Below are 26614 nucleotides of genomic sequence, written 5' to 3'. Positions count from 1 at the left end.
TTTAAGACACCTGCCAGGTGACAAAAGCAAGACATTATTGTGATGTGTCCTCATTTGTTCTTCTGATTGTAAGAAATAGACACTTCATTCAACCAAATTAAAATAAATAGGGATTATAGAAATGTACTGGAGCTGGGAAAAGGAGGCCACTCTCAAGACTTGCTATTTGTTCTTCATGCTTCTCTTTCCCATGACTCACATGCTTTATTTCTCAGTTGTCTCTGAATCTCTCGGTAGTTCTGATCCTCATAGATTTGGTGGACCACAGATCCCCAAGCGCTCAGTTCCTCTTAAAGCCTCCTCTCTCTCTCTGCATTCCTTTGCATTCTAATCCCATTATCAATGGTTTGTTTCCCAGTATAAGTTTCTGAGACAGAAAAAATCTAATCACTCCTTCAACTTCATGTACCAGGTGACTGGCCCTAGTTTAATCAGCTGTTAGCTATGGGGTAGAGAGGAAGGCAGAGTGATATGGTCCTTCACCAGAAGCTATGGATGACGGTAGTTTACTCTGAAGAGGCTGTGGACATGTGAGGCATCGTGGTGGGTCTTACAGAATGCCTGCTGGCACAGTCGGGGTTAAAGGGCAATCAAGTACCTGACTTGCCTTCAAGGAGCTCACAATTCAGTCTCACACAATTGACCATAATTCCAAACAGATGAACATGAAAAACGAACTCTAAACATTCCAAGGAAAATGGTACGAGAGTTCCAAGTTGGGAAGAGATCAATTTTTTAAAATCAGTAATTGCAAAAATCTCTCTGCTCATGGAGACATTTGAGCCAAAGGGGCAGGCTTTGTAAATCTAGTGAAGGAACAAAGTAGACAGTGATAGGGGTGGATATAGAGGGCGTTCCACAGAGGCTGAAGACAAAGAACTAAGTTACAAGGGTCCAAGTTGGGAAGCCAAAACTTAAAGAGAAAAGCAAAAAGACTGGTCTGGAGAGATTACTAATTGCATTAGGGGAAGATCAGCGAGAGAAAAAGCAGGAAAGGAACCCAGAAACAACTCAGGAGATCCTTGAATATACTGGAAGAGGAAGTTTTACTTCATTTTATAGTAATTGGGAGCCACTGAATACTTCCTAGAAATACTATTCCAGCAAGAGCAATCAGGGTGGACTGGCATGCTGACAATTTCTAAGTGGAAAAGTTGTTACCATGATGTCAGAGAGTTAATAAAAGGAATTGTGATTGTAGGAAGGCAGGGATTGATGCTGGAGAATGTGCAAAAGTAAAATAACCAGAAGGTTATTGTGTGGATGATGAAGACAGAAGCGTCCATTGTAATTTAGTGTTTTTGTGTTTTATTGATAGCAAGAAGGATGGTGAGATCTTCAGTAGCGCTAAGGAGTGTGGGAAGAGGATGCCATTTGGGTAAAGAGGGTAAGACATTATGAGGCGGGTTTACACAATATCAGACAAAATAGATTTCTGAGGGATATGGGAGAGTAACTAGAGAAGGGAGATTACGCAAGACTCAAGAAACTCACTGAAGAATAAAGGAGCCTTGAACATACTTAAAAATTACGGGATGCTATCCTGTAACTCCTGTTGGGTTTTTGTGGGGATTAAATGAGACAATGCTTAGGGAAAAAGTGCTTAGCACAGGGCCTAGAATAAAGCGCTCACGTCAGTCACGAGCAGTACTGTGATTGTTGTTACTTTCAATGTGGGTTCTGTTTCAGTTTCTGATACCAATTCATGGACCCAGGTTGTGGGAAACCTTTGAGCTGTGCCAAACCAGTCAAATGGATAAATCAACTCTGTGTTTTGAAACAGTATCCACTTAGAAGAGGACAGCAGTCACATTGGTGACATTGCCTGGAGAGCTAGCACTATTCTACTTCTGGTTTTCCTGAGATTGAAGCCCATTTCTTTTCTCTAATTTGGCAGTGAGTAAGAGAAGAATCTTGAATATCACATTATAAAATTATAATGAAATCTCATAAACAGTTTTATGTTAACAAGTGTGAAGTTTGAAATATTTGCCCACAATTTGAACACATTGTCCAACACCAATGAACACCCCATTGATAATTCTATTATTTAATCAATCAAAAAGTTACATTTGATTTATGGATGAAAAATCAAACTAAGAAGTCAACAGATTTAGGTATTACCATACAATCTTGCTCAGAAATAAATCTGTTATTAGGTCAGAAATGCCCAACAAGCTACTACAGCTCTTTTGGTCCAGCTGGCTATTTAATCAGATTAATATGAAATGGGCAATTCAGTTCGTGTCAATAGAAGGGCATTGTTCAAATTAGCCATTTATTAATTCTTAAGAGGTTAATAAATAACATACTTTGAATAAAATAAATCACTGCAGATAACAATTGTGTCTGGCACATAGGAAAGTTAATAGACGCATAAAGACACATGAAAACTGCTTGCCGTGAAGGTTACTGGATCTACCCAAACCCTAGATTCTTGCATCTGTGTTCATACTGGAGCCTGATTGGCCCAACTCCAGCTGAAAATAATTTTCTCGAGGCGACATTCCCTCTCTTCTGCCAATTGAAAGACTTAGCTCCTCTCTAGGAGAAAAAAGTACCAACAAAATATAAACTTAACTCATTTCACACCTAAGCATATCATTCTGATCGTTTCACTAGATTCCTCAGTGAGCACATTTGCTTTTGGGTACTGCAGTTGTAAGCCTGAAACTGTATTCTACTTGGCCCATATTGTAAGATCGCTAAATCTAGAAATCTAGAAAGAGAATGTGAAAAAGTTCAATAACATAATGCTTCTATAATAGAGAAATAAACATTTTGTTCTTGGTCATGCATTGAGTATTCACTGCTAATCTTAAATGATCACATCTCCAGGTAAACTTCAATTTGCATTAGCTTTTAAGAAATAAAAACAAAAGAAACCAAAAGGCAGTTGATCTGAGAATTACAAGTCTGTAAATAAATATGATTTGGACAATCAGATGCTAATGTTTGCATGAGCTAATTTATTTTACTATACCAGCTTAGAAATACTCAGGCTTCTGATCTCAAGTCACTTTTGTAAATAGTATCCTCTCTTATGGGGGCAGCTATGTGCCCTCACGAACACCTGGTTAAGAACATGCTTACTTTCATGTATGCTCTGAGCTGCCTCTCCTGCAAATAAAAATAGAAACTAGTTTGCGGCACCACACGAGGCTCCAGTGTATTATATGAGTCTATCCCTGGTTTCCTTTGATATCTTATCTATTCCATTAACTCAATAAAATAGAACGCAAAGCTGGGGACAAACCGGAGGAGGGCTCCCCTTGGAAAACACATGCAAGACCTTTAAGCTGGGGTTTTAACTTATCTCATAAAAGCCAGTTAAATGGAAGCCAATACTTCATTCTTCACCTCCTTTATTAAAGATCATAAGTACTGCAACCCAGGAGTAGAGGAAGTAAAATAAATATATGAAGGAGTACAGGTGGAGGCAATAAAGAGTATGGCTTATCTATTCTCTCAAGATTTAGCAGCACTTAAAGGCAAAACTCACAGACAAGCATTTTGAAAATCCACAACAAAGGCGCCTGCCCCTTAACAAACACAGGGGTCCCTTCTCCATGCAGCAATCCTGGCATGATTTCTTAGTAGAACATAAACAGCTTAACCCAGGAATAGTGAGGGAGGATGCCACTTCCTCCATATCATACTTTTATATCAATTTAGTAATTCAGAGAAAAAATAGATTGATTCATCTACTCCGCTGCTCCTCCATCACCCAAAGAAAACCAGTACCAGAACTCAAACTCCAACAAACCAAACTAAAGGAAAGTGTTCCACCTAGAGACTGTTTTCATGAGTCAAAGTGGATGAGAGCTTATCTGGGAAATGAAGATTATTTTAGCCTATCCTTGCAAGTTTGCAGTAAAAAAGAAAGCAAAAGGTATTGCCCCTGGTGTAATTAACAATGTTAATTTTCTTTTTCCTCTCTATGGTGATAAAGGAGTCATTTTTATATTTAATTAATGCAGAGGATCATTTTGGAAACTGGCTAATGAGCCTCTGATCACATTACCATGAAAATGTGCATTAACATTGCAACTGAGGAGGCTGTTTCATGTGTAGCAAATCCACTTTGTAATTAGCCCACTGTGAAATGAATCACGTCAGGGGGAAATCTGAGGGAACCAGTAGGCAGTGGGCACTTGGCTACTGCTGTGCCCACAGACCATCAACATCCCAAACATTGTCTTTCATCAGCAATATTGTCTAAAAACAAAAGTAGTAGTGTGACACATCTGGGACAAACTGGAAAAAGGGAGGAATAAACTTTATTTTGCCAAACAAGAAATTTGTACTTGAGCATATAGCCCCAGGGAAACCTGCCTAAATAAAATGGTGAATTAATGGAATTCTATAAAAATTACAAAGGCTAGGGATATCATTTTCTTATTTTTATTCTGAAAGCCCTCAGACATACATTAAAGAGACATCTGAATTTACACACTTTTTCCTAGGACACATACAGATATGGTAATAAGCTCGGGAAATTAATTTCCAGTAGTAAACAGACAAAAAATTATAAAAAGGAGCTAAGAACAAGTGATAAGAAAATTCCTTTATCTCCTTCTTAAGCCAAGACATAGCATAAATTTTTTTCTCATATAATACAAATATACCAGGTCTTCCTCTTAAACCAAAGCAAAAATTCCTAATTAATCAAATAATTCTTCTGGCTAACAAGATTTGGCAAGAAACTTTTCCTGTCTATTCAAAATAACTGAGATCACAGACCTATTAAATCCTAATATTTATGCAGACAATGATACATTTGATTTTCAAATGTCAAGACTATTCCAAAACGAAAGAGGTATCTCAAGATATTACAGACATGGATCTCAGTACTAGTCTTTTACTTGACTGACATCTTGGCAGTAGATACAAAAAATGTTAAAAAGAATCCCACAGGAAGTCATCTGAAGGGGGAGTGGCAAGGAAGGTAAAAACTGCCACCCAAAACCAAAATAAAAAGCCCCCAACCGGCAAGTCTGTCCTCAATTCTGAGATCTACTGAAAGAAAAAATAAAGCTAGCCACAATTCAGTTACCGTCTTTCAGACAAACACAAAGCCTGGCTGTTTGGTTGCTGGTCTCAGACCCTGCACTCACCTGGGAAACTTCATACAGCAGTTTGTAGTGTTCCTCTCTTTTCTGAAAAGTGCACAAATTGCAGCCCATTCTAAGAAGCAGAGAGAGAGAGCAAATCTTCTAATTTCCCCAGAACTAAAAGGCAAGTGAACTGAAAAGGAATCACCCTCCAGACTTGACTACTGTTTTTCATCAGTCACTTCAGTCCAGAAACACAGACAAACCGCTGTTAGCTGGAAGCACAAGCCAGGCTGGTGTGTAGCAGCATGCTCTTCTTCGCTTTCCCTAAGTATCTTGCACTCACGGATACACACACAGAGTTTCCAGTCAGTTCATGGCAACACTCCCCCTGTCTCTGCATCAGTGCACATGACTACACAGATTCCAGCTCATGAATATTAATAGTGCCTCATTGATTATTTATGACAGAACATGTTAGCAGGGAGGGGTGTCATAGCTGCTGCTGATGACAGATGAATATTCACTAATTAAGAAGCAAATGTAGTGTGGTTAAACAAAATTCACTTGTGTCAATACCATCTCTGTTTATTAAGGATAGAAGGGTGAGCATAGGGCATTTCAAAAAAGAACATACACTTAATTTCTCCATTGATGTAAGCTTTTAATATAGGAATAAGAAATTTAGCAACAGAAATATACTTAGTTCACATCTCCATGTTTTGCAACAATTAGAAGAAATATTTTCAGCATTATTAAGTCTAGGGGAAGACAAATAAGAGCAATTACTTAAATTTATAAAATAAACATAGAAGCAAAAGAAAATTTGGGGAGTGACGTGGGACAGGAACAGAAAATGAGGGGTATCATTCAGAGTTTTAATTATGATCCTACAAAAATGACTGAATAGTTCATGTGTAAAGACCATTACTTACTAGAAAGGAAATAAGACTTATTTTCTTAGTCTAAATAAAGAACATTTAAGCCAGTATGAGCAGATGATACTGTACAGATAATAAATATTTTATTCAGTAATAAGGGAATATCTATTAAATATAAATTTGTAATGAATGCAGATCTATATTTAAAAATTAGATAAATACAATGCCTTTTCTTAGAAAAATTTCAAATGCATATAGTATGTATGCTAATTTTATTAAAGTCATATATAATATTTCAGAAAGCTGACATTGGCAATATTTAAATTCTAATGTAACGCACAATGACTCCATTTATGATTCTATATTTAGAGTTCACAATGTACAAAGGTGAGCATAGACTTAAAAAATTAAGCTTAGATGTTTAGATAATAGAAGCAATGCATTTAATTTCACACTCTCACAAATATATTGTATTGCAAGTTGAAAATGTTTGTCCCTTAAAGATACAAACAGCGATTTTTGTCCCTTAAAGATACAAACTACAAACAGCGAAAGCAGATAATGAAAGAAAATTCCTTTTGCTCCTATACTGACTTATCCACAACCCCTGCTAATTAAGAAGTATTTGCTTGTTCCAGCACATCTTTAAACTGGACAGGATAGCTAGTGGTTCCAAAGCAAAAATAATTACCTGGAAACTGATGACTTTGGTTAGGAATTACATTGGGTCTTGAAGACTTTTAATTGCTCAATACTTAGGTATAGATACTTTTTGGGGTCCAATTTCCTAAAAGTGCTTTGTCAGATGTTTAGAATTGATAACAGGAAATTCTAACGAGTACTAATTGTTGACAAATTGACTTTGCAACTAGCAACACTTCAACACCAGCAAGTAGCAAGGAGATGAGCAATCATCTGCTGCTTATCAGTCATTTCCCTTGGGAGGTAATAATCCGATTTTCTGGGCCTAATTTCACCTAACAGCCTGGATCAAAGCCAAGCTGAGAGACCTACATGAAAGTGGCACCGTAATTGGGAACAACACACGTGAACCAAGTTCACCAGGACCTACTGCAAATTGGAAACCATTTGCAGTAGATATTAATTATTTTGATTCCTTTATGGACAGAATGTTTTCCAAGAGGTATTTGAGGGGACCTCTATGAAAATCAATGGTGGTCACAAACAGAAGCAATCTCCTTAGGTGCAGTTGTAAAATATACATGCTTGATGGTTTTTAAAATTTTAATTTTCTCTGAGTGTCTACATCACTTCCCTTGAAGTGTTCTTACGCTAGAGTTCCCATCCTCAAAGCAAGCATTGTCTGTTTCTTTGAAGGATTCTGTTTTGCTTAGCTGTGAAAGAATTAATGATTCTCAGATGTTTAAATTCTGTCCTTTAAAAAGTCAGATTAAGGAATCTGAATGCAGTAAGGCAAGGATGGTTCACTCATCTATCAATTAAAGTGCTTGCTTCCTCCACAGATAAAACTTCTCCATGCAGCAGGTTTTGGAAGCTAAGTAGGAGACTTAATAATTAAAGCTATAGTTGCTTATTGGAACTATAATATTTTATAGTTCGCTTTTAAAGAAAAATTAAACAATCATAGCTTTAAAAAATAGTTGTACTCATCAAAAACTAAAGAATGAACATTCCAGTGAAGTAAGCAATTTCAAATGGAAGTTACTCTTTCAGCAATTTCTCTTGGTTGTTTTCTGTATTCATTACTAGTCCCCCTGGTTCTTTGGTTTCTTTCTTAGGAAGCAAAGGCACCTTCTCCAGTAATTTATCAAATGCTGCCCTCGGCTCATAGACTCTGGAAAGATTCCATCTTCTGCTAGTAATGTGCTCATCCCATAGAATTGAAGGGTGATTTGAAAGAGGGAGACCCATAATTCCAAAGTTCTCTAAATTTAATTAGACTATGAGAATTAAGTTTTCCAATGACTAAACTGCAAAATCTTGTATTAGAATATAAAGTTTTAAGTAGATAGGGACAAATGAATTAGCCTGAACAGTGTTTTAGAAATACAAATGAATTAGATATTATCTGCCTTGGGCAGTAATACGATGGGAAAATATGGATTAAAAATAAGCAGAGAATAGATGATTATCTTTCCAAATATCCTTGGAAAAAAATTCAACAAAGTGTAAAAACATACATTTGGTATGTATTTCAAGATATAGTTTTTTTTTAAAAAGTTGCCTTTAAATTTTTAGTCTTTTTTTTTCCAGTAAATAAAATCAATATTAATTGGTTAGTAATTTGTGTTAGTTTATTCCCCCCAAAGGCAGTGGCATTTAAAATAGGACTCATGTTCATCAAGATCTAGATGACAAACAAAAGAGCTAAGTGAGAGGTGAATGAAAGGAAGGAATCTAGCTTTTCCTGTATAAACTGTACCACTGAGTAACTGAAGAGACGACAAGATGGAGTTTCTCTTTATAGAAGTATTTCAGCTAATAAATGAAGAAGGAATGCTAGAACATGCCCATGCCAGCAATCCTTAATTAATTAATGGATCTAGGTCCTGAGGATTAATGGCTGCTAATATCACACACACACATACACACACACACACACACACACACACACAAGAGATACTGGACAATATGTACCACCTGATAGAAGAACATGACACCACTCTTGAAACAGCCTTTCCAAAACTCAGCAAATTACAGGGAGTGCAGAGGAAAGAGGAGCAAATTCAACTATTCCATAGAGATGCAATCAGCCAAATTCAGACATAGATAGATACATATTCCAGTTTCTGAGAGAGGGAAAAAGGAAGGAGACAAGGGAAGAAAGAGAGAGAGTGAGAGATGATGGGGAGAAGTCTATAGATGAGAGGAGACCTTAGCATCACTTAAAAACGGGAATTACTAAACTCTATTTTAGGTATGCACATCATTTGGATGGTAAAATTATAAATAAATGTACGAAAATGATTACCAAAAAAGTCAAGATGGTGGTTACTTTTTAGCGGGGGGCGGAAGGGGCTGTGATTAGGAGGGGCCACAAGAAAGTTTCAGTGAGGCTAACAAAGTTCTAACTCCTGATCTGGGTAGTGGTTTTACTAGGCAGACAGGTTATAATTCATTTAATCTACCTTTGTTTTACCTGTTTTCTAATCTTTGCTACGTTTACAAGAAGACATTTTAAAAACTAACTTATAAAGAGGCTGTGCCTATGTACCATCCCTGGTGGCCAATGCCATACATAGTTACTGTCCTTAATAAGAGAGGGATGGAAAGTCCAAGTACGACTATTTTGAATCACCCATCCCCTTGAGTCTGTGACAGCTGTCCTAAATTGTAGATGATCGCTTTCTCTACTGCCTTTTGCAAGGACTCTGATCTTCTTCTTCCTCTGCTGGTGTGGAAGTTCAGTGGGTAACTCCATTCTATTACTCTCTCTCTGTTCTTGCCACTGTCATATGTGGACCTTCCCACTAGGCCTACTACCTACCTTGACACCCAGCTTACCAATTTCTAAACTAGTCTTAATCCTGCATTCATTTTAGGGGATACATGGGCACTTTCGAGTAGACACTTAGCTGCCTAACATTTCCTAAAGTTTAATATCTTAAATTCAATCATAAATACAAAAGACTCCAAGGCTCAGAGGGACAGTGACTCGCTCAAGGTCAAACTGAATAAAGAGATCCGAACTCAGTTCTCCAATTACAAATTCTGTGGTTGAATTGGATAGCTAACTTGCTAAGCTCTCTCTCTTGCAGAGGAAGCTAGAGCGACCTCAATATACTTTATCTGATTCTGATAACTGAAGAAATGAAGGCTAGCACTTGAAAGTGCTGAAATTTAAAAGGAGAGAGAGAGAGAACAACTTTAAAGAGATAGATCTAGCCTAAAATAAGGGAAGTGATTGTGGTTAAAAATGTAAACTTTATCCAAGTACTGACTTTTTTTTATGTCACAGCTAAATATCTTCAATTAGCTAATACCCCTCAATAATCAGTCATTAGGCCCTACACCTGAATGCACACTAGGAATGACCAACTCATCTGATTTGCCAGGGACTTTCCCGGCTTTGGCACTCAAAGTTCCATATCCTGGAACCCCCTCAGTCCTGGACAAACCCGGCACTTGAGTGCACACTTCCTTTTTCAGGCTCCAGCAGAGCTGAACTGCTGTGTCCAGGTCCCCATCTCCCCACCTTTACCCCAGATTTTACCTCCTCCTGCTTATTCTTCAGAAACTCCACAAATCAATCTATTGACACTGTGGTCCAGTTTGAATGCTCTCTCCTTCCTGACCTCATGAAGTTGAAGTAGTGATCTCTTCAAGTTGTGAATTCTCAGTGCATGTGATCCATACCCTTCTCAAGGCACACGTCACTTCTACTTCACACCATTTTTGTATACTGCATGCTTTACCCTATGACAAGGCATGTGAGAATAGCAGTAACATAAGTCCCAGGCAAACTGGGACGAGTTGATCGATTGATCTTTGACTTCCTAAAACTACTAGCATGGTGTCTTTCACACTGCAGGTCTTCAATAAAGGCATATTGAATAAATGAATGTGACTGGGAGATGACAGCAGACCTGAATCTGGGAAAGTGAAATACATTTGTGTTTGTGTTTCCATACCTAAATGTCAGGTGACCTTTTATTTCCCCTTAGGACTGCTTTAAGAATATTAAGTCAGGGGTGGCCCTGTGGCCGAGTGGTTAAAGTTCCACGCACGCTGCCTCAGCAGCCTGGGGTTTGAGGGTTTGGATCCTGGGTGCGGATCTGCTCCACTTGTCAGCCATGCTGTGGAGGCATCCCACATACAAAGTAGAGGAAGATTCACACAGATCTTAGCTCAGGGTTAATCTTCCTCAACTGGGAAAAAAAAAGGGGGGGGAAGATGGGCAGCAGACACTTGCTCAGGGCAAATCTTTCTCACCAAAAAAAGAATATTACGTCAGAGGACTGAAGAACCATAAGCATAAGACATATTTAACTTGGTACAACTCTATAAACATAAATTTGAGAGTCTATGAAATAAAAATTTCTGTGACAGGTACACAAATGAATAAGGTATGATCACATGTGTTTTATCAGTTATTTGTGTATTTATATGTATACAGTCATGCTCCACACAATGACGTTTCGGTCAACAGTGGACTGCATATACAACAATGCTCCCATAAGATTAGTACCATATAGTGTAGGTGTGTAGTGGGCTATACCATCTAGGTTTGTGTAAGTATACTCTACGACGTTCAAACAATGACAAAATTGCCTAATGATGCATTTCTCAGAATGTATCCCTGTCATTAAGTGACACATGACTGTGTAGCATAAACATATTAAAAATTATATTCTGTTCTACACATCACTTACTTATTCACTTATTTATTCCACAAATATTTATTGGGCACTTATCATATGCTTGATAGTACATGAATTATACTCATCATGGAATTATATCTCATCTCATTTGATTTTCACAATGCCCCTGAGGTAAACATGTCAGATATTATTCCTTATTTACTAATGAAGAAATCATTAGATGTCGAGATTTCCAATGCCAGGAGATCTACAGCCTTTGCCTTTTGACTCTAGTGTAGTGTTTTTTCACAGCACTATGCAATATCAACTAATAGCATGAATTTACAAAGATGCTCCTGCTGATGGTGCCCACGTGTCATCCATTTGCTAGGTTATAGCTCCACAATGTGTAACCAAGTATCATTTTCACATTGTGTTCACTAGGTGACTTTCTTCAGTTTTGGATCTATAGTCATTACTTGCAGAAGTGAGAGTGCTTTACCACCTTATGAACTCCTAAGAACTGTCAAGTTATTAGACTTGACTCCAGTGGAAAGAAAGGGCAAGAGATTGCAAGGAAGAGGACTAGGGTTCTCATCTGAGCCTTCTCCCCAGTACTTGTGTGGCTTTGTGCAGCTTACACACTCTCAAATACTATTTACCTTACAGGCTGATTGTGAAGATGGAATGAGAGGAAATACATAAGCAGGGATTCATAAACTGTGAAGTATTTGTCCACATTGGTGTGCTGGTTCAGCCAGCGTTCTAGAGTCAGTCTGTCCTGGGTCAAGTCCTAGGTCCTCTCATTTCTATCTATGTGATGTCGGATAAGTTATTATTATTTTTTTAATCTTCTCTGTTTCTTGGTTTTGTCATCTCTAAAACAAGGATAATAATAGCATCTACCGAACAATTACTGCAAAGGATAAAGGTGTCGCGATGATAATATATGTCAAGTATCCTAGCACGAATTATGCGCCCAATATATCCTGGCCACTAGTAATCACGCGAGTAGAATAATAGTGATAATAGTGGTCTCTATTTTAGATTTCCAAGTTTTCTGTCACTTTCTAATTTTTCTGTCATAATAAAACCCTATTACATTATTTGAAATTTATTTCCTTGAAACTTTATAGTCATATGTCTGTCCACCTTGTTTGCTATTATATGCTTATGTGGGTCATTCAACAACTTTTAAAGGACTGTTTTTTCCAGTCCTTTGTATAACAGAAATAGTGGCACAGGAAGTACTCATTCTGTATATGTTATACACACACACATACACTTATTTTGTGTGTAAAGAATGTAATGTAATACATTCAGAGTAATAACTCTGATGTTCTATTTATTTATTTTTCTTTATTATTTTTTTCTGAGGAAGATTAGCCCTGCACTAATATCTCTTGCCAATCCTTCTCCTTTTTCGCCCAAGGAAGATTAGCCCTGAGCTAACATCTGCACCAATCTTCCTGCACTTTATATGTTGGTTGCCACCACAGCATGGCTGACGAGTGGTGTAGGTCTGTGCCTGGAATCTGAACCTATGAACCTGGGCCGCTGAAGCAGAGCATGCCAAACTTAACCACTATGTCATGGGGCCGGCCCCACTATTTATTTATTTTAATGCATAATGTGTAAGTAATGTGGACATAAGTGTACAAGAAACCAGTGATAGCATTTGAAGCAAGATTCATACAATTATGAAATAGGTAGTCCAATAATATTTCTTTGAGGAATTTTAACGACTACTAGTCTAGTTCAATATAATATTGGCTTTCTTGATTTGATCATCTATAGAACAACTGGCCATGTACGTTCCAAGGTATTGTGTTTTGGTAATGTCACACAGTTTAGCAATGTCATAGGCAGCATGTAGGGTTTCCCCAGAACACTACCTCACCATTTTTAGTTCTACACAAGTGGTCTAGTAAATGCTCAGTAAATACTTTCATTCAATCAGTACTTATAGAACACTACTATGAATATAGCATGGTGATAATTCCTAAACATTTAAAAAAATACGAGCTAATACTTAGTTAGTATTTTTTGTATACCATCATTGTTCTGCACTATATGTTATAAATTTTATTTAATCCTTATATCAACCTTCTGAGGTGAGCACTATCAATATCTCCTCTTGACATGGGTAGTAAATGGGTCACATTAGTAGTAAACGGGGGAGCTAGGACTCAAACCCAAGCAGTCTGGACCCACTGCTTAACTAGTATTTTATACTGCCTATCACTCTGAGATAGTCATCATTATGATAAATTCCTAGATGGCTAGGAGAAGGTATTCTGGTGATGCTTGTAGCACTCTGAAATGGAAGAATTTCCCCAAGGACCAGAAGTGTACTCTAAAATTAACTCCCAGGGTCCAAGTTGTGTCCTCAAGCATGGCTGCATAAAACAGATTGAATAAATCTAAGCAATTTCACCTTACTCCACTCCACTGGTGATGGGGTATTGCTGCACTGAATATGTACCAATAACAGTAGAATATTTTTCCTTCATAATATTTATTATAGGAGGGAATATATGCACTGATAGTAGGGTAGTCATATCTCTATATTAAGGAATAATCATTGACAGTTACTTAAGACAGGTAAATTTGGAGGTTTTAAGAAAAGTAAAGGTATTGATTTGCTGATGGCTTCCAAATTTAAATCTCCAGACTTAAGCTCTCTCTAAAGCTTCAGACCCAGTTATTCATTGACTACCACATTAACATTTGGGCTGTCCATAGCACATTAAATTCAACTTATCAAAACTTAACTCATAATCCTCTTCCCCCATAACTGCTATGTAACACGTGCTCTGCATCAAAGAATGGCCTGACTATCCCTAGGTGCTCAAGTTTGAGGTCTGAAAACGGCTCTTCCTTCTCCCTGCACCTAATGAGCAAGCACTGTCAGTTTCAACTGCTCAATCTCTCCTTTCTTCCTTCCATCTCCTCCTAGACCATTCTCCTAGGTCCAGGCTACTGTCTTTTCTCAGATGGATCCTTCATTCACTCAAGATCATTTGGAGCTTATAACGTATGAGAAACCAGCTGTTGGATTCTTGCTTCTCTCTGCTTACACACACACATTTAAAAGCCCTTTTCATCCCCAGTCCCCTGACCCCAAGCCTATCTGCCTCTCTCTCTCCCCACCTTTCTTTTTCTCTCTCTCTCTCACACACACACGCATACACAAAAGAGAACACAGAATATTCTTGCTCTAGGCATAGAGATCACAACTTTGCTAACACTACTCTTTATGTCTTTGGTATCTCTCTCTCTTTTTTGACCTTAGAGTGTAGACTCTACTTTTCTATCTGGTACTGTGATACATGACCATTCCTCTCTCATCCTTGGACTTTACTCACCTATTCAGTCATTATAATGATATTCAAGATATACAAAGGCCCCAAATCTCATGGAGGAAACTTTATAGTCAGAGGAAGCAATACATAAATAAACAGGTAACCATTATATAAGATATGCAGGGAATAAGAGGGGTTATCTAGGGAATTAACACAGGGAGATGTGATACGGAATAACTGGGTCATCCTTCTTGGAAATTCTAGTGCCTGGAATATCTCTTTTATTCCCTGCCTGCTTATATATGTGCTTTACCGCATATATATAATCAAGTAAACATAAACAAACAAACAAAAAAGGCAGGTATGGGGATAGCAAGCAAAGAGATGAGTTATTTTAATAGGGTATTCTAGGTCTGAAGTTTACTCCACCTTTGGACCCTAGGAAATCATTTCTTTCTTGTAGTCCTGGAATCTTCAGACCTACACTTATCCCATTACTACTCTTTTCTATCATGAAAATGGCCCTAACACGACCGTTTAAAACATTAGCAGTACAAATCAGTATGCTAATATCACATCAATTTCTGTGAAACTGATAATAAAGAATGCCTGATTGCATACAAGTTCTGGCCCAGGACACCATTATCATCAGAATGAGCACCTGTGTTCTTTACAGACATTGAAGTCATCTAGAAATATCTTTGAACCTCACTCTAAAAAACTTGCTGTATGAACCTGAACAAGTTACATACCCTTTATGTGCCTTGATTTCCTCACTGTGAAATGGGGATATTCATAGTACCTACCACAAAGGGATTTTGTGAACATGTGCTTTACCTGGAGCCTGCTCTATGTAGGTGCTCAAAAAAATATTAGCTAATATTATTGCAGCTTACAATATTGTCTTGCTGAAGTGTCTAAAGTCTATTATTGTGAAAATATACAAAAAAGTAGGCAGCTATATTACTGTTTTTCTAAATTTTTGCAAATGAGTGGATGGATACTTTAAAACATCAATTTTCCTCTGGGACGTGGTAGATTCCTCTAAGAGAAAACAATGGTTGATGTCATAATGGCTGGCAGCCAGGAAGGAGCAGAAACTGTTCTGGGAGGTAGGAACTGAGCCAAGACATGGATCCTCCCAGTTCCACAAATGTTTGCTGAGTTCTCCTACTTATAACGCCCTGTGCCAGCCTCTAGGTACCTAACTAGGAGTGTGCATAGGAATCATTTGTGAAACTGTTTCAGGTTACACATGCACAAGCTCTATCCCCAGGACTCCTGAGTCAGCAAATCTGGGACGAGGCTTGGGAACATGCATTTTCAAACAATCTACAGAAAATTCAGAGGTGTCCATCCCTTTCCCTCCTCCAAATCTAGATGCAAGGTGTCAAACCAGACATTCTCTTGACTGCCTCCCATCACGATAATTTCCAGGATGGCTCCTTATCTGATTATGAAGATCATTGGATCTTTGTTACTAATTCAAAACGGGAGCTACTATTTACAAAGTACCTATTATATCAAAAGTGTTTTAAGTCTCACAAAAATTTTATGAGACAGACGTGGTTATTTTTTACATAAAAAACTCAGGCTCAGAATATTATGCGATTTGATCAGTCACATAGCTGGTAAGTGGCAAAGCTGAGATTTAAATCCAGATGGGCTTAACTCTATGACTCTGCCTTTGCCAGTAAGATTACTACTCCCCTCAGGGAGTACGGCAACCAGGACCCACCTTCAAATAGCACAGTGTCTTTAGTCCCATGTGCCATGAATAAAGAGTCTGTGATAGAGTTGGGCTTGACTCAGAGTCATTGTCTTCTTTCACGGTGCACCAGACATGTCCTACCTATGGGCTGTACCGATGAACAAATTCTTACTAGACCTGTGGCAAGGCTGAGTTTTAGCTTGTGGGATCAGGTATGCGGTTAAGCACGAAGAACCTCCCATCCCCTAGTGGGACAGTGTGTGGCCCAAGTTCCAGGTACTGGTGCCAAGCAAAGAGAATTAAGTGACTGTTATTGGATTCCATGTTAATGAGACAATTTTCCATAATGCAACCTAATTGATCAAGTAAAAATATAAATCCAACTACTCTTCTAAAAGATATGACTCTTCTCTGATTTTCAGTATCTCTAGACACCAAGTTCAACCTGTCTGGAGCTTAGTTGACTGCCACTTGAAATCTGTTTCACGAGGAACAGTAAGTAGTGATGATAAAGCACTTAGGGTAATTGAGGTCATAAAGCCTATGGTCTCAGGGGAGTGGTAATGGAGGGTATACCCAGGAAATTATGGGTTTAGATTGGAATTCTTAAAATCGTCATTGTTGTTTTTAATCAAGCTATGTGTAAGCCTCCTTCTTTGTTAGGCTGAGATAGACCCATAAGTCTAGTGATTAAATCCAGTAGGAAAGGACCAAATATATCCACCACGTGCCTGCGAGCAAAAGACATCAATGTAGTGGAGTCACATGGTAAAATCAGCCTAGATCCCTGATTCACTACTTGGAGAAAGTCATTCAGATGAGCTTCTAGACCTGCATCCAACTCTGTATGAAGGAGAAATGCACCTTTACTTCATAAGCCACTAAGGATTTGAAAACTGTTACCCAAGCATAGCTTAGCATGACTATGATTCGAAGACGGCACTTCCGAGTTCACATATTTAAACAAATATAGTTAGCATGAAAAAGTTCAACTCATCATGTCTCAATAACAGGTCATGATGGCTTCTACGAAGCTCCCAAGCAACTTTGTGTAAAGAAATATAGCAACATTACCTAGCATAATTGAATGAATATTCAGAATATCACTCTAAAAATTGTCAAGTTTCCCTATAAGCCATTCAAATTCTCATCAGATCATTTGTTTAACCATAAAGATAAGCAGTATTCTTTTTGCAAAGAAGGGAGAATAAACCCAACAGAAGGTCAGTTTTATACAACCAGACTAAGTATATGCATGGTGTGATCATATAGAGCTAATGATCCCCTGGAACAAAAACCTTGCCCATTCCACAAATACTGATGCTCAGAGGGGCTTTGCATCTCAATTGGGTTAAGGCAGCAAGTTTGTAGCAAACAAACATGGCATAAGCAGGTTAAGCTGATTCCTAATCAAGTGATGAATTATTTTTAAATGAAGGAGAGTAGGGCCTGAAGAAAACCAGACACTGGATGGAATGGTGTTAGTGTGGTTTAGAGAACAGGAATTTCCAGAGCATGAGGAACTTCTCAACACAGAAAGAGTAATGGAATAACATGGTCTTCAAAATCAAAAAGTCATGGGTTCAAATCCCAGCTCTACAATTTGGGCTATAAAACCACACTTAACTTCCTATGTCTTCGTTTCTCATTTGTGAAATGAGTTAACAGCCTCTGTCTCATAGTGTTGTTGATAGGATTATGGGAAAAATAATTCTTCCTCAGATAAGATCATCTTTTCCTACCCCAGCTACCAAGAGTCTTACTGCTTTCTAAATAATTTGAGTAGGTTACAGTTACTAACTTGTTCAAAATCTTAACAGCTAAGGATGTTAAGTTAATATCAACTTTTTAACCACTGAGGGTGGGAGTCCAATGGCAAGGTAAAGTGAAAACGTTGGATTTGGGGACTCAGGAGCAAGGAACTAATATTAGAAGTTGGGCAAATTTTCATGGCAGCATGTCTGTTAAGAATATAATATTATGTGCAAAAGATCAGAGGAATAGGATTACGTAGATTCAGTAAAATTTTGGGAAAATTGTCCTAGTGGAACGAAGCTTAAAGATTTATCTAACTTAAATTATTGCTAAGGGATGAAAAAACGACGACGACTAAAAACAAAAAAAGAGTTGAGTCTATGTTGCCAATTTTAACCAACAAAGAGGAATTGTTAAACAAATGAAATAAGGAAGCAATAGCTTAGGAAAACCAGAATGAGAACAGGTGAAAGGAAAGAAGATACTGGAGCAAAGGAGCTTGGTTAATCATTTTGTAAATGCCCTAGATAAATGTCACATTGACAAAAGTAATTTCCATTGTGTATGTCTGCAGGCACACACACACACAGAGAATGAGATGTACATGTATATTTTGTATGTAGGTATATATTTATGTGTATTTATATATTTATAAAATTTTGGACACTAGTAATGATTTCTAATGGAGTTTATTACTCAAAATTTATTATAATAATGGCAATCAACAAAAGCTCATTGAAGCGCCAGATAATCTGCTAGGTACCCATGACACACAGCTCATTTGACTGAGAATATATTTTATAATTTCTGTCATGTAATGGCAGATACACAATACTCTCTACTAATAATAATTAGTAATTTGAAAGCAAGTTATGTTTATATTGACTCTTCTGTTTTTGCTTTAATGATAAACCTATTTAACTATTTCCATAGATGTAGCATATAAAATGGTGTACAAATTAGTGAGAACAAAATTACAAATGAAAGCAAAATTGATAACTCTGTCAGGCCCAAGAAATACCAAGGTAATGAGCCAAGAGATTCTAATTAAAAACAATCAGTTAAATGCATTTATTCATTCAACAAGTATTTATTGATACACATGGGTACTCTGCTAACCTTAAATAATTAAATAAATAAATCACTGAAACAGAATCCTCAGTAGGGATACAGTATACTAATCACGGTGGGATATTAGTTAGTCGAGAGATTTTTTTATACATCATTTACTTATAAAGAGATGATACATGTATACATATTTCATTGTTGGTAATTTTTGACTATTTCTCAGAAAAACATAAGGTAGGATATATTTAGCAGGCAGTGATGCAGGCAGTGTTGGAGGAGTTGAAGAAAAATTGTTAGTGGAAGGAATAGTGAAGAAAAGATGGCTACTTAACAAAGCATGGGGACATTACGGGAACGGCATTTTATTTGGTCCGCAGGGTGAAGTGTGGAACACCCTCAGGAGAGACAAACTTGACTCCTAGGTGAAAAGTCTTCAGGGTCTGTATTTGTTCTTTCTGCAGTGGGTCATGAAAAGCTACTGAAGATTTCTGTATAAGGGAGTGCCAACATGTAGGTCATTATCCCAGTTTCTTGATTCTTGAACTGGAAGAAACAAATAGGAATTTGATAGCAGTATTAATAATTAAAAAAATAAACCTTTTACAGTAGTGTATGAGTGGTCTTGAAAAGAGGAAATGGAAAGAAGGGGTCTACAGAGTAAATGACAGAAATGCTGCAGAGATAGGAATAAGCTCTCTTACCAAGTATTTGGAAAGGAAAAGAAGAAATCAACGATGAGTATATTTGTAAGACTGGGCATTTGGGTTAAAGGCTATGTCATTACAAGAAATAAGGAGGTCAAGAGGAAGAGCTATATGTAAATAGAGGGGAGCTGGGTATGAAGACATTGAGGTACTTCTCAGAATAAGGATGTCCTTTACAGAGTTGACATTTTTTTTTTCTTTCCTGAGCAAGATTCACCCTGAGCTAACATCTATGCCAATCCTCCTCTACTTTTTATATTTGGGTCACTGCCACAGCATGGCTGAGGAGTCGGTGTAGGTTTGTGCCCTGGATCTGAACCTGCGAACCCGGGTTGCCAAAGTAGAGCACGTTGAAGTCAACCACTATGCCATGGGCCGGATCCTGGAGTTGACATTTTGATTACAGAAGAGAAAGATAATGATATGGATGTGAAGATCACCAATATGTACTTGAAACCGAGCTAGGGAGCTTGGCATTCAAATAAAAAGAAACAGAAACAAAAAGGGCTCAAGAACTGAACCTCTGCATATCCCTAGGTAAACAAACCAGAAGAGGAAAGGCCAGAGATGAAAAACAAGAGTCAAGGGAGTTGAGAATCCACAGAAACACAATTTCAAAAACGGGGGGCTCATCAGTAGGGTGAAGTGTGGTTGAGAATTCCAGGCAGGGGTGTGGGGCGTGGTAGATTTGTTGATTCAAATACATTGGTTGTTTTTGAGAGAGCTGCTTGCAGTAAGGCAGAGTGGGCTGCACAGAGTTTAATGAGGAATGAGGAAAGTGATGAAGTGTTGACAGTGGATGAAAACTATTCTTTCAAGAAGTTTGTAATGGAAAGAAGAGGGAATTAAAATGATATTGTAGGAGATAGCCGAAGCAAGGAAGGGTTTATCTGTTTGCTTGCTTTAAAATAAGAGTGAACAGGATGAGAGGCACAGTATAGGGAATAGGTACCGACTGGAGAAAGATTTCTCTTTCTCAGACAGAAGACAAAGATGAGTAAAGATTTGGACAATTCAGAAGTGTGGGAAGGAAGAAGAGTTGAAGGAGCTCACATCAGATGTCCTTGCATTCAGTGATGTAGGAAGTAAAGTTACAGTTTTATTGAGGTTAAATTAAAAAAAAAAGAACAATGGAACTTTAAAAACTCAGGTACTCAACAAATAGCAATAATTTCAAGTACTTAGATGCTGCAGAAAACTAAGTTTCCACAGGGACAGGGAAATTGCCTCTTAGAAGTGACAACTTGCTTTGCTTTTGTCATAAAACTTACATCAAGCATATGGAAAACAATTGAGGTTCCCAGCAAAGATCTGATAACAAGATGGATGTAAGAGAAACACCAAATATTACCAGGAAAGAGTCCTCATGTGCTGGATGCATCTGACAGCTGGCTAGTTTGATTTAAAATTACAATTTGAATAGATATAAACTCTTATTTCTTGACAGTCATTAACCAGGAGCCATAAAAGTGCCATTAATTCTGCAGTAGTCAGCAAAATGCTTTGTAATGATCTAACACTAATGTACCCCACTCCTATAAAACCCCCACAGCAGCAAAGGTTTACTCTGTAATACTAGTTGGGTTTTCAGAAGCTTAAAATCTCTGCCAATGCACCTGCTTTCCAGAAGATCATTAGGTAAAAATCCCAAGGCAGTACAATCAACCTGGCTTCAGTTACCTTACCGTCTGCTAGAGAAGAAAATTAATGTTATTCCAGGAGTCACTCTCCCAAGATTGGCGAGCATATAGCTACTGGGCCAGCTGTCTGAGGGGTGCTTACGTCTGTTCTAAGCTGACCTGGCTCATCCTCTGTGAGGATCCCAAGTCCCAACATAGCACACTGACACACCGGCTGCAACCTGCGCCAGCTGTTACACTATTGTACAGGTACTTAACAGGATTACAGCACATGGAACCACTAGCTTGGCAGTGAGTACTTTTCATCCAACCACAGCTTCATGGAGACTCTCACAGAAGCCATCATACTTTTTAAAAAAGCATAAAACCAAAACACCAACTATGAAACCAACATTCAAGACAAAAAGACAAGGCAAAAAGCATAGTTCCTAATACAGGATTACTGCTAAAGCCCATTTAACAAAGGATTTCTCTTTTATTCTCATTTCCTCTGGAAAATAATACAAATTAGCATAGAAAATCCTGCTTTATTTCTGAATGGAGTTACATAGCCTTAATCTGAAATCTGCTTTTCTTCTGGCTACAAGAAGCCAAACAGGGCCTCCCATCAAATTACAAGGGGGAGATTTGTCACATTTGACTGGTTCTCAGACTGTGGGTCATCAGCTGGATGCTGATCTGAGACAGCAGTCACCCCACCACTCACACCTATGCCCTACACTGGTCACCCCACTCTTCTTCTAAAGCCAAGCCCTTCTCCCTTGGCTGCTGCTGTATCCACTCAGGGAAGGGGCAATAGATCAATGCTTCCTTCATATATCAGAGCCGGCCTCCAAGGAGGACTGCAGCGCAATTGCTTTGTTTTACATAACAGCCACCTCTGAAATTTCAAGGTAGAAAAGTAGCCATAGGCAAAATGTTGTGAATCTCATAGAATCTCCAGTTTAACCATTTAAAATAGGACAAAGTCATGACTATTTATAGAGAGGCAGCTTGCTTTTGGATTTGCATGAAACATGATCTCACAATTTTTAACAAGTCAGGGATTTTTTACTAGGAATAAAATTCCTTAAGGGCTGTTTGTAAAGTTGGTATCTATATGTAGTAAGGACAATTACTTCCTTGTTTTGATGTACGCTACAATGCCTTTGTTAGTGTTTGAAAATGTATATCAAAGTATCTTTCTTCCAGTTACTCTTTCTAGATAATGTACCAGCAGAAATGATACCAATGATTCATTTAGGACGACATTTTACTTTCAATTAATGTTCCACAGAATGAAAGCAATATTTCCAAGTTTTTCAATTTAGATTTTAAAGCATGTTTCTATTTTTTTAAAGTGAATACATACAAACATCAATGTATTTTCATTGTTTGTCAACGTCAGTTATAAATTCAAATAAATGATAATCTGCTGCAGAAGGATGCTCACAGAAGCACAAAAAAAAAACCCTATTAGAACTGCATAAATTCTACTTTGTCATTCGATGTTGAGTTTTTTGATAAAAATATACAAATCTGTCATTACACAAGTTATATGCTGCATATATAAGATAAAGACTGCTTCTTATCTGTTGCAAGGATGAATAATTAGGAAATTAATGAATTGGGGTGTGTGCTACATGACTATCCAGGCAGTTAACATGCTGCAATAAATTTGTCATTTTACATATATATATATATATACATATATACATACACACACACACACACACACACACACACAATCTGAAAGTGTGGCTAAATCTTGAGACTCACACAATGTGCCTTACAGCTTCAACTTTCAACTCCCTGTACTCACCCAACACTGTACAGTCTTAGCATTCTACAACATTCTCATGCACCTTTATCCCTGTGTACTTCTGATGACATTATTTCTTCTACCTTGAATACTATTATCCATCTGGGAATTCAAACTTTACCTCTTCTGTGAGCTTTTCCCTTCTCTCTGAAGCAGAATCTAGTGCCTCCTTCTCTGTACCTCCATGTCATGTCGTAATTAATGCTATTATAGGAATTCTGACATCCTATCCTTACTTGCCTGCTGGATTATGGCATCTTGGAGGATAAGTACAGTCTCTGCCTTTCTGGTATCTTGCATACTGCCTGGCCCACAACAGACATTCAATAAGTACTAATGGATGATTGAATGAGGTGTTTGTAACTAAAACAGTGGCCAAATTAAGGAAGAACATCGTACATAAATCTCTTAAACTATTAGCCCTGTCAATGGTTGTGCCTTAAAGTAGCTGATGCTATTCAGTTTGTGTTGACAACGGGACTTACCAGATTTCCTCTGGCCAAAGATGGCATTGCCTATAAAATGACCATCAGTTTAACATCAGTTTTCTCTTGGTCGGGGGAAGGAAAGGAAATACTACAACAGTAAAGTCATGTATGGCTTACAAGCTTCTTTTTACATTTCCAAAAATGTTAAAACGCTAAAAATACATGTCCTTTTAGAATTGAGGAAATACGGCAATTTCCTTTCCAAGTAAGGATGTTTGGAATTCATCCTTGGTCAGGCTACAGCATTCATCTCAATGTTCCATCTCTGAAAGTGATAAACAGAGGTTGCACCTTGTTTTATCAAACAACAAAACAAGGCTAGCATACAGGAAGTCAAGTTCCAGTTTCGTTATGAACATATACTTTAGATGCTGCTATAGACTGAATGCTTGTGTCCCCCTCAAATTCATATGTTGAAACCTAAGCCCAACGTGTTGGAATTTGGAGATGGGGTCCTTGGGAGGTGATCAGATCATGAGGGCAGAACTCTCATGAGTGAGATTAGTGCCCTTCTAAAAGAAATCCCAGAGAGCTCCCTCACCCCTTCTGCCATGTGAGGACACAGCGAGAAGACGGCCATCTATGAACCAGGGTGTGGACTCTCACCAGACCCCAAATCTGCTGGCATCTTGATCTTGGACTTCCCAGCCTCCAGAACTGTGAGCAATAAATTTCTGTTGTTTATAAGCCACCCGGTCTATGATATTTTGTTATAGCAGCTGGAAAAGACTAAGACAAATTTTTTTATCACTGAGTTTAAATGTCAAAGCACATGATGCTTTTAAGTAAGTGTATTATGGTAGTATTTTGGGAAAAGTTTATACATATTTGGACTCAACTAGAGCACCCTGCTGCAATATAAAAGAACAAGCCTAATATGACACAGACTTTCAATTCAACTTGCACAAAATTAGAACATCTACCCAGGGAAGAAAAACAATTCATTCCAGGCTTTGTAGCCACCTCCTGTGGCTAAATCTGTCCAAATTTCTACTGTATACAAAAGTACTTGTTGAGAAAAGTAAAAGACCAAGGGTTTCTAATCAGAAAGAAAGTCTTTCTTTTGCCATTCTTGGTCTTCAGAAAGAAGAAAAGGATTTTCCTATTTACAATAGAAGAAAAATGATATCTGTAAAATAAAAATTGAGTTACCAAACATTAAATGAGAGTAGATATATAAGCATGTTGAGAAAATAGGAACAACTATAAAAATAAATTTGGTACATTTGCTTGCATTTTAATTCCAAGCCTTTTTTCTAATTTATGCAACGTTTAAATTCTCAAGTTTTAATGGCTCAGTTTAGGGGAAAAAAGAACATGTCAATCTCAGAGGAAATATTTGGGTCTCCATTAATCACACAGTTGTAAAGTCATGGAAGAAAGTGAAATGTGGCTTTGCGTCCAGGTTCTGTGTGTGCTAGCTAGACTTAGCTGGTTTCAATCTATTTAAAATTTAAAAAGAATATAAAATATACACACATTATACATGCAAGCATGAAAACAGACAAAACTTAGAATAATTCTATTTCAAGAGTCAAGATCTTGATTATCTAACAAAATAAGCAGACAGTAAAATGTGACATATTCAGCGCATTCCTCCCATGATAAATTACTCTTTGTAAAACTGAAAGACATACTGTAACTCAATGTTAAGGTTGCTATGGTAAAGCACGCCTTCTGGACACAATTCCTTGTTTCCAAATAATTATGTTTTATCTACCGTGAGGTAACCAATTTCTTTTTTTAAATACGGAAGAAAAATGTTTCTATATGTAACTACAATACTTTCCCAAAGTTGAAATTTCACCAAAAATGTTGGATGCCTTACAACAAAGGCTGTTAGCTTTTATAAATTTGATAGTGTCAATATTTTCCTATATATAGGCTATTTATTCATTCAACTTTTATTTATATACGGGCAGTATATACTGCTAGAGTCTAGGAAGAAAAAGCAAAGTTCCAAACCGGTAACTGACTTTTATAAAGTTATATGTAAAAAAAGAAAGCCCAATTGACTTTTTCTTGTAAATATCTATCACTTCCCCTCACACATCTACATTTTTTACTGCAACCAACCAGGGTGACATTATCATCATCTCTGATCTGAACTGTACAAAACTGGTCCCACTGCATATGGCCTGCCCCCTGCAACACCTCCCTCAACAAGTTTCTATAGCTCATCTAGACTAGAGGTATATTTTAAAATACAACTGGATCATACCACATCTTCATTTTAAACTGCTAGTGAATTCCTGGTGTCTTAAGGCTAAATAACTAAATCACTAATACTGTTTGCAAGGCCCACCACGATTAGATCTGTGCTTTTCCAGCCTCACTTATTGCTGCAATTCTTTCTGTCATTACCCTTTATTCAATTCTTCTGTGCTCTGCCCTATTCTCTGTTACCCCAGGACCTTGGGCTGTGCCGGTCCTTCTGAATGAAGAACACTTTTCTTTGTCTCGTAAATGCCTACTTATCTTACAATATCATTTCTTTTGAGGCACCTTTCAGGCTCAAAATGAGATTATTTGTCTGTTAGACATCTTTGTAGCATTCTGTACTTTTCCATCATGGTAGTTATCATAGTTTTAATTACTTTTGTTGAAATTTGATTAATGCTTATCTTCTTTACTCTTCTAGATTTTTAAGCTTTATATACCAAGTATTGATATTCTACAATGGATAATGAGGATTTAGCTCTTTACTTCCCTTCCAACTTTTTGATATTAATTATTTTATCACAATTTTTGTTTCAATCAATATTCAGTTATTACATATAACTATGTATATACAATTTGCAGCTGAGTCATGTGGTCTATTCTGTTCATATTTCCTTTCTTATAAAAAGTCTTGTTTTCTCTGGAGTTAATAATGACCCCCTTTGTTGTTTGTTTACTCAGTATGTATCTACGTTTCTGTATAGC

At 37.5% G+C, this 26614-nt stretch overlaps 1 protein-coding gene across 3 annotated transcripts in view; it reads right to left on the bottom strand.

The window, feature by feature from the left end:
- Nucleotides 1-26614, bottom strand: part of PDZRN4 (PDZ domain containing ring finger 4) — a 342736-nt gene that overhangs the window by 123583 nt on the left and 192539 nt on the right. Inside the window, exon 1 of one of the 3 annotated variants that reach the window (XM_070619445.1) lies at nt 5118-5458. The exons of the other annotated variants lie outside the window; for them this stretch is intronic. Coding sequence (XP_070475546.1) covers nt 5118-5186 — 69 coding nt within the window. The 5' untranslated portion in view covers nt 5187-5458. Of the gene's footprint in view, nt 1-5117; nt 5459-26614 lie in introns of those variants that run through there. 3 annotated transcript variants of the gene reach the window in all.

This window comes from Equus przewalskii, chromosome 5 (assembly GCF_037783145.1).
Source record: "Equus przewalskii isolate Varuska chromosome 5, EquPr2, whole genome shotgun sequence".
In the NCBI taxonomy this organism is placed as follows: domain Eukaryota; kingdom Metazoa; phylum Chordata; class Mammalia; order Perissodactyla; family Equidae; genus Equus; species Equus przewalskii.
Note: the sequence above shows the minus strand (reverse complement) of the source record. Positions and strands in the feature narration are given on the sequence as shown.